This window comes from Squalius cephalus (assembly GCF_949319135.1).
Source record: "Squalius cephalus genome assembly, chromosome: 10".
Taxonomy (NCBI): domain Eukaryota; kingdom Metazoa; phylum Chordata; class Actinopteri; order Cypriniformes; family Leuciscidae; genus Squalius; species Squalius cephalus.
The window spans coordinates 3,097,234-3,106,480 of NC_137131.1; the positions used below are offsets into that span (position 1 = coordinate 3,097,234).

General features: G+C 35.2%; 1 protein-coding gene across 2 annotated transcripts; it reads left to right on the plus strand.

Annotated features, from left to right (window-relative positions):
- The first annotated feature begins 15 nt into the window (after positions 1–15).
- ctsa (cathepsin A) lies at positions 16–8,204 on the plus strand. 2 transcript variants are annotated; one of them, XM_079884101.1, is made up of 15 exons: positions 16–267; positions 504–664; positions 764–875; positions 993–1,043; positions 1,474–1,560; positions 1,681–1,836; positions 1,930–2,021; positions 2,210–2,294; positions 2,391–2,482; positions 2,574–2,652; positions 3,763–3,911; positions 3,990–4,065; positions 4,146–4,235; positions 7,205–7,306; positions 7,533–8,204. In XM_079884101.1, the coding sequence occupies exons 1-15, from the start codon at positions 265–267 to the stop codon at positions 7,614–7,616; spliced, it is 1,419 nt and encodes a 472-aa protein (XP_079740227.1). In that variant the 5' UTR covers positions 16–264; the 3' UTR covers positions 7,617–8,204. The 2 variants fall into 2 exon arrangements, with proteins under 2 accessions (XP_079740227.1, XP_079740228.1); XM_079884102.1 differs by having other exon boundaries at positions 258–377.
- Positions 8,205–9,247: the final 1,043 nt, after the last annotated feature.

A 9,247-nucleotide genomic window follows, 5' to 3' on the forward strand; every position in this document is an offset into this window, starting at 1 on the left:
TACTTACGGAACAGCACAAACACGTATTTGTATAAGGTATCCAAGGTCCAATACTGACCTCAATAGTAATAGGAAAACAGAAATAGATATTTATATATAAGACAGTTTACGGTTTCTTTGTGCGTTTTAATATACACTTTTATTTTGAAACGGTGGACGAAAACCATCATGTGACTTCATCACGGGAAAGTTGAAGTCACATGAATTTTTGAGTCTACTTAAACACTTTACTGGTCGGTTTGCGTGTTTGTTCCCACACCTGGAATGGTAAGACTAAAATAATAACACTATGGATAGCTGTCTTTTGCTAAATAACACGTGCCTCCTTCTTCTGTTTTGATTTCCACCGTCATATAGGATAAACACTTAATTTCCTGGTTAGTTACATAAAAGGATATACAGCTTTCCCTTTGGTTTTTGGTGACACTTTTGCTTCAGATTGTTATAATTGGTGATGTTTCATTTATTGTGAGGTTAGGTCAGTAAGTGTTGCTGTGTTTCAGATGCATCTTGTGTTGGTGTGTTTGCTGCTGGGGGTGCTGGAGGTTTCTGGAGCTCCAGATGCAGATGAAATCAAATATCTGCCTGGACTTTCAAAACAGCCCAGCTTCAAGCATTATTCTGGATACTTCAATGTAGCGGACAACAAGCACCTCCACTACTGGTCAGTAAGGACTGCCTGATTTTCACTTTCATTTTTAAAACTCTTAAATTTCCCATTTGTAATTGTCCAGCATTAATGTGTTCTGCTCCACTTAATCAGGTTTGTTGAGTCTCAGAAAGATCCGGCCAATAGTCCGGTTGTTCTGTGGCTTAACGGAGGACCAGGATGCAGCTCCATGGATGGTTTGCTCACAGAGCACGGACCTTATCTGGTGAGAAGTCACAGCACTTCATTATATAAACCATACTTTTTAAAAGACAAATGCTTTTTATTATATATGTACGTGTGTATGTATGCATGTACATGCAATTATTTTTCTTTTTTACAGATACAAGATGATGGAGCAACTCTAGAATATAATCCTTATTCTTGGAACAAGGTATGGGTTCTGTCTTTATTTATTTTTAATTAAGTATTCCAGCATTACCAAATGAGTAATTGCTATGATGTGAAATGAGGAAGTCTAGGGGCCAGTTTTCATCTTAAGCAGCATTTTTGGTAACTGGACTATGACACTTCCTTCATCCAGTCACATGCTCCTATGCTCTTATATTCTTGGCTATAGCAAACTGGCTTTATTTTATTAAATAAAGGGTGTGCAAACAAACTCTTTTTTAAAAAATCATTGGACTACATAAAAAGAAACGACAAGACGTTTCGGCGTTCATCCAAATAAAGAAACAATGGTGTGTCATTTCTTTTTACGTAGTCCAGTGGTTTTTAAATAAAGAGTTTGTTTGGACATTTTATAACCTGGATGTTTTAGAAAGTCATGAGTCTACATAGATAAATATGGGGTGTTTTTCCAGATTGCAAATGTCTTATACCTGGAGTCACCAGCAGGTGTCGGCTTCTCCTACGCGGATGACAAGAAGTACACCACAAATGACACAGAGGTATGACTCAAATCATATTGCCTTTTAGAGAAAAAATCCCATTGCATAGTACAGATAGTGCTTGATTGCACTGGACAAAAAAAACTAAAATGGTAACCATGCGCTCGCTGACTTTTCCAGGTGGCCATGAACAACTACTTGGCCGTGAAAACGTTTTTCAAGTTGTTTCCTGAGTTCAGCAAGAATGAGTTTTTCCTGACCGGCGAGAGTTACGGGGGCATTTACATTCCCACACTGGCTGAGATAGTCATGGAGGACAGCAGCATCAATTTAAAGGTAGAAGGGGCTTCATTATAACCATAAACAGTAGAGACATTGAGTGTCTCGATCCATGTGATTCTGTATGATGTGTGTATTCGTGTCTTGTAGGGAATTGCGGTTGGAAATGGCTTGTCCAGCTATGAGCTAAATGACAATTCATTGGTGTATTTTGCATACTATCATGGGCTTCTTGGTACCAGGTACAGTGTTTTCTCACCTAATATGACTCTTCATGTTGCTCTATTGAACATGCACTGTAATTTTATATGTTGATGCTTGCTGTAAAGGTGTCATATTACTGTTTCTCATACATGTTTAGTGTGGTGTGTTTTGTATTTTAATCTTTAGTATGTGTTTTTTTATGTCTTATTTATTTTTTCTTGTCTAGCTTGTGGAATGACCTGCAGACGTTTTGCTGCAAAGATGGAGTGTGTAACTTCTACAATAGCGAGGATGTGAACTGCTCGAATTCTGTAAGTTGAACTGTGTTTACAAATATTTTGAGATGCATTAAGTGTCCTGTATTCTTTATTTACAGCATCTTTTCTTATCTTTCTATAACTCTTTAGGTGAATACAGTTCAAATCATTGTCTACTCGTCAGGGCTCAACATCTATAACCTGTATGCAGCCTGTCCAGGAGGTGTTCCTGAGAGTCTAAGGTGAGCATGAACCAGTCACATGTGACATTACACGTTATTATATATTTTTTAAAAGGTCGCAGTGTCATTTTGTTCTGTGTTTTGAATCCAGCTTTGAAAGTGGCCAATTTGTGATCCGAGACCTGGGCCACCACTTCCTCAACCATAAATGGTCCAAATTACAGAACAAGGTATATAAACCAGATTGTGGGTTGCTGTTAGACAACCTTTCTTTTTAAAGGGTCAAACTTAAAATGAAAACTGTCACATGTTAATTACTAATACACCCTCCTGTCATTATTTAAAAAAATAAATAATAATAAAAAAAAAAAAAAAATATATATATATATTTATATATTATATATACACACACATATATCTTTATAAATCTTTTTTTTTTTTTTTATAAATAAAAATTCTAAATAATAAATTATTTAATCTTTTTTTATTTATGCATTGCTTTTATAGCTTATTTATTTTTACTAATACACTGTCATTTCAAACCTGTATGAATTTCTTTTAAACATCTTTAACAATTTTGATGATCAATTCTTTACACTGAAAATACTGAGGTCATACAATAACTTGTTTTATTTTAATTGTTCACTGAAAATATCCCTATTAGCTGTAGCTCTTATTTCATTTGCATAATCAAACTGTGACACAAGTAATGTTAAACACCATTGGGTCTCGTAATCAAACACAGCACTCCTGTTTGAAGATGTGAAAGTGCATGTGTATGGGATTTACAGTAAGAACAGTTTGGGGTTTTGTAACAATGTTTTACCAGAAAAAGTTTTTGAATTTATCATATGTATATGTAAAACGTACGTGTGCGTGGCATTAAAATCTCTACCTCTACTAATACTACTGTAACAACATGAGAGTCAGTAAAAAATGACAGCATCTTCATTTTTAGGTGAACGGTACTTTTAAATTCTGTCATTTACTGGCCTTCAAGTTGTTCCAAACCTGTATGAGTTTCTTTCTTCTGCTGAACACAAAAGAAGATATTTTGAAGAATAAGGGTAATCAAACAGTTGATGGACCCCATTGACTTCCATAGTAGGAAAAAAATACTATGTAAGTCAATGGGGTCCATCAAATGTTTGGTTACCCATATTCTTCAAAATATCTTCATTTGTGTTCAGCAGAAGAAAGAAACAACATGAGGATGAGAAAATGGTGACAGAATTTTCATTTTTGGGTGAAATATCAATTTAAGTATTAGAAAGAAGAAATATCTGAGCCTGCTCATGGTGTTTGAGGGTTAATCCATATGAATCTTCTTGTTGAATCAGAAATTGCGAAATGTGGCCGCCCAGTTTAAATCTACGCGTCTCGATCCTCCGTGCACCAACTCTACCCCATCAACCCTGTACCTGAACAACCCGCTCGTGAAGACTGCCATCCACATCTCGCCCAATGCTTTGGACTGGGTCATCTGCAGGTGCGTTAAGTGGACTTTAATAACGCAAAATGCAAATGAGGGTTGTGATAGAGGACTTTAATTTTGAAATTGTTGCAGTGCTGAAGTCAATCTGAACTACAACCGCCTGTTCATGGACGTGAAGAAACAGTACTTGAAGCTTCTTGGAGCACTAGTGAGTGATGGGAATGTAAATGCTTATGAATCATATATTTCCGTGTCTACCAGATGATTTCAATAACATCTTTTCAACAGAAATACCGTGTGCTGGTATATAATGGAGATGTGGACATGGCCTGCAATTTCCTCGGAGACGAGTGGTTTGTGGAGTCTCTCCAGCAAGAGGTGAGGAGTCGTGTGTGTCCTGCTTGCTTTTAGTCTCCGTCTGATCATTCATATAATTATATTTTTTCAAATCTAAAAATCTGTGCACCCTGACGACCAGAAATGGCCTAATAAGCCAATAATAAGCCAGCCAATAAGATTAAAACTTTATATAATTTATGTAGTTTTTATTATTATTATTATTATTATTATTATTACAAATAAAATTTTTAATTATAATTTTATATTTTGTTAATAGAATAATGATGATGATAATAATAATTATTATTCATTTCATTTATTTAAATACAATTTTAAGGGGATTTACAGTCAAAGACCCAGAACCAGATATGATGAATGAAGACCCAGAGTCAGAATTATAATAAATTAAAGTTTTACTGAAGATAGTTTCAGAACACACACACACACACACACACACACACACACACACACACACACACACACACACACAGCAGTTATACCCTTCACCAAGGTCTAAGCTACATCCTTGCTTCAGGTTGAATGCTTCTGATTGGCTAAGAAATAGATAAACATAGTAATTTTCCACACATAGATAGACTGAAGCATATCTCCATAGATTATGCGGCTGACACTCAGACCCTGAAGTTAGGCACGTCATGACCTTCCAGGTCGCAGATTTGGGTTGCTGGGCGCCAGCCTGTCCAGAACAACAATGCCAGTGGTTCCTTAACCTGTAACCAAAAAGACTAACACACACACACACCGACACACAGCTTTTTCAAGGTTGGATTTGGCCAGGCTCTAACTTCAAACAGGAGAGTCCTCTCAGATAATATGTGACCCTGGACTACAAAACCAGTCACATGGACAAAGTATTTGTCAATCATCTGAAAGCTGAATAAATAAGCTTTCCATTGATGTATGGTTTGTTAGAATAGGACAATATTTGGCCGAGATACAACTATTGAAAATCTGGAATCTGAGGGTGCAAAAAAATCGAAACATTGAGATAATCTCCTTTAAAGTTGTGCATTTATGTTGGCGATTGTGCTGCATTCACTCACAAAAATAAATGTTTTATATATTTACGGTAGGAAATTTACTAAATATCTTCATGGGACATGATCTTAACTTAATATCCTAATGATTTCTAGCATGAAAGAAAAATCTATAATTTTGACCCATACAATGTATTATTGGCTATTGCCACAAATATACCCGTGCGACTCGTGACTGGTTTTATGATCCAGGGTCACATATGTTCTTTCTCTCAAGGATAGGACACTTTTATATAACACAGTAAAGTAAAAACTTTAGATATGAAATGGTCACTTAAACTATCGGTTCCAATGACCCTTGTGACCTCTAGTCATCATGGTGAGCTAGAAGAACAGATATATTTTGAAGACCTTTCTCAAACAAAACATCTTTCCATATTTAATTTCTGGAAGCCGGGCTATAGTGGAGCGGCTAAGTGCTTATGTTTGGCAGAATCGTTCAGTTTATGATACAAGCGTGAAAATTGGCATGAGCAGTCTCCATGGGTCACTTGACAAGAAAATTGTTCGAGCCACTTGAAATTTCAAGATGGCGGCAATTTTTCAAGATGGCCGACACCTTAGTGGAGCAGTTAAGTGATATAGTGGTTTATTTGGTGATACAAGCATGAAAATTGGCATGAGCAGTCTCTGTGGGTCACTTGACAATAAGCCACCTACAGTTACTTGAAATTTCAAGATGGCGGACATTTTTCAAGATGGCCGATACCTTGCATGAGCATGAAAATTGCCATGAACCTAATTGCTCCACTAAGGTGGTGGCCATCTTGAAAAATGGCTCCCATCTTAAAATTTCAAGTAGCTGTGGGTGGCTTATTGTCTAGTGACCATCAGAGACTGCTCATGCCAATTTTCATGCTTGTATCACCAAATAAACCACTATATCACTTAACTGCTCCACTAAGGTGTCGGCCATCTTGAAAAATGAAAAATCTTGAAATTTCAAGTGGCTCGGACAATTTTCTTGTCAAGTGACCCATGGAGACTGCTCATGCCAATTTTCACGCTTGTATCATAAACTGAACGATTATATCACTAAGCCGCTCCACTACTACATGAGCAAGCACTGTTACTGCATCCAATATCAAATACAGACATTAGAGAATACATGAAGGAACATTTCAGAAATCACACTGATAACTTCTATAACAAAATAAAATCTCACAAGCCTAGAGAAGTCATTCAACTCCTTTTGATATTTAGAAGGAAAAATATTGATTAATCCCTTGATTATAATCACTCATTAGATATACATTGAAGCAGCAGCGGATTCCAGAATCTTCACCAATTTATTTGATATGCTATTAATATAATATTTATATTTTGTTTATATATTTTATATGAATTATATGGTATAATAACAATTTATTACTTAATATTTTATTAATGTAATATTTAGGGCTGTCAAACGATTAATCGCATCCAAAATAAAAGTTTGTTTTTACATAATATATGTGTGTGTACGGTGTATAATTATTTTCTAGCCTATATATAAATACACACATGCATGTATATATTTAAGAAATATTTGCATGTATATACTGTGTATATATATTTATATTATATATAAATATTTTATATATAAATAACACATTTTTCTTAAATATATATACATGTGTGTGTATTTATATATAGAAAATAATTATACTCCATACACACACATATATTATGGAAACACAAACTTTTATTTTGGATGCGATTAATCGCGATTAATCGTTTGACAGCCCTAGTAATATTTGAATTACTGTCATACGTATCCATTTATTTAAATAATAATACATTATATTAATAAATTAGTATACAATCTTAAATGCATAAATGCATTATTATTTGCCTGTTTTAATTTCATTGGAAAAAGCTCTTGCCATTTGTGTCAGACATAATTGCGCAAATGTAGGTGTTTTTCTTTCTTTCGGAGCAGAAACGATCTGTCTTGATGTTCTCCAACAGGTCCAGGTGCAGCGCAGATCTTGGATTTATTTCAATGGTGAATCTCAGCAGGTTGGCGGCTTTGTCAAGGAGTTCACCAACATTGCTTTCCTCACAGTGAAGGTAAGACCGCAATAAAGCAACTCACATGATCCACAAATCTCTGCTGTTTTCATGTACGAATGAAAAGCTGAATTAACTGGAACTCAATGCCATACCTAGACAGCATTTTAGGCATCATATGGTTCAGAGTAGAGCCTGCATTCACTTCCGTTGTAAACTAGCTTTACTTACTATGCATGTGAATTTTGTCAAAATCTTCTTTTAAATGTATTTATGTCCTTCACAGGGTTCGGGTCACATGGTTCCCACTGATAAACCCATAGCGGCCTTCACAATGTTCAGTCGCTTCATCACCAAACAACCTTACTAGAACACACTCAGGGATTTCACTCTTTAAATCTGAATTTGCACTGTCACTCTGGTAAAATGTTTATGATCTATGGACGGACCACTGACTGTTTCTGAGACTGTATTCTGATGTTCAAAACTGATGACATTTTCTACTTTGTTTTATGTAGTTTAGTTACCAGCCTTGTTATAAAGATTAAACCATGCTGACTGCACATGATGTTTCCTTGTAGGCGTTTGAGGGAATCACGGTGTGAAGACATCTAAATGTCATTATTGATCTTTGATGATAAAGTGCACTGATTTATGGTTGATTTAATGAGTGTCTACGAATTTAAATTCAATCCGATGTTTATCTTCGGTGAGTGGATGCTCACTGTTTATTGCACAATTTTAGCTTATGTCTTCTCCATTAAACATGAAACTGTAGCCTTTTTTTAATCATCGCAGCACATGTTATTTTTGTCTTTTAAGACCTCATATTGATTATTTTAAAATGATTATATGATCTGTGGTACTTTTTGTGATCATAAGGGAATAATATTTGTGCCTTATTTCTTCTTTCCCTCAGTTTTTTTTTTTTTTTTCATTAAAGATCCATTTTCTATGATTTTTAGTTTCTTTTTGTGATCTTTTTATTGTAGAAAATGGTTTCATTTCAATAATGAACTAAACAAGGTTTGAGTTTTAACGTGTCGTTTTTTTAATAAAGAGGTACAGTAATTTCGTTCACAAATGACGGAAGGCATATTAAACAGTCAATATAAGATAAAACTTGTACAAAAAATCATAAAATTCAACCTAAAGTACAAATACATTTAGTTACATCCAGCTAAGCACACAGTATAGCAGTTGAACGTGTTTTGGGGGTTTCAGACACTTATGCAAGACCATTAAAGTCAACATGAACCTGCATTTGCAACCCATTTACTTCTGAAAGGTGGAAGAAAACTTGATTTTAATGCATTGATTAATTGGATGGTATTAGTGGGCATTTCATATCAGAACCGAGTCAAGAGTTGAATGTGAGTTTGCAGAGGATCGAAACCCCACCGGCACCCAGTTCATCCTAAAAAGCATCTCTACGTATCCCTTATTTTTGCAAACATTCTTATTTGCTTTATGCAACAGCTATTTGCACTAAATGTAAAACTGTTAGATGGTATTTACACCGAGCAAATAGTGATAGATACTGTTTGCACAAAGTGTAAATAGAAGTATTATGCTATTTGTGCTGACGGTCAAACACGTAAGCAATGGTCAGCCTTTGCCAACAAGCTAGAATATTCACACTCATAAATAGACACTGCAAATATTCATTATATTAACAGTCAATTATTGCAATAACTAATGAGAAGGTATTATAATTGTTTTTGCATTGCATCATGTCAGCTGAAAATATAGTCAGACTTTTTCTCTTAGGAGTGATGTGCATTGACAAATTATACACAATAACACCAGGAATATGTATTCAGAGAGGTTAATTTCGAGTTCATGTTGACTAATGATAGCATGTCTTGAGGATCAAATGTTCTGTACAGTTAACAAACACCATGCTTTGGCTTGGAGGTTAGTCCTCTTCTCCATTTATTGCTCCATATTTTAGTATCTGTGCATGATTGCGTACATGCATTAATGTTAGAAGAGCTCATC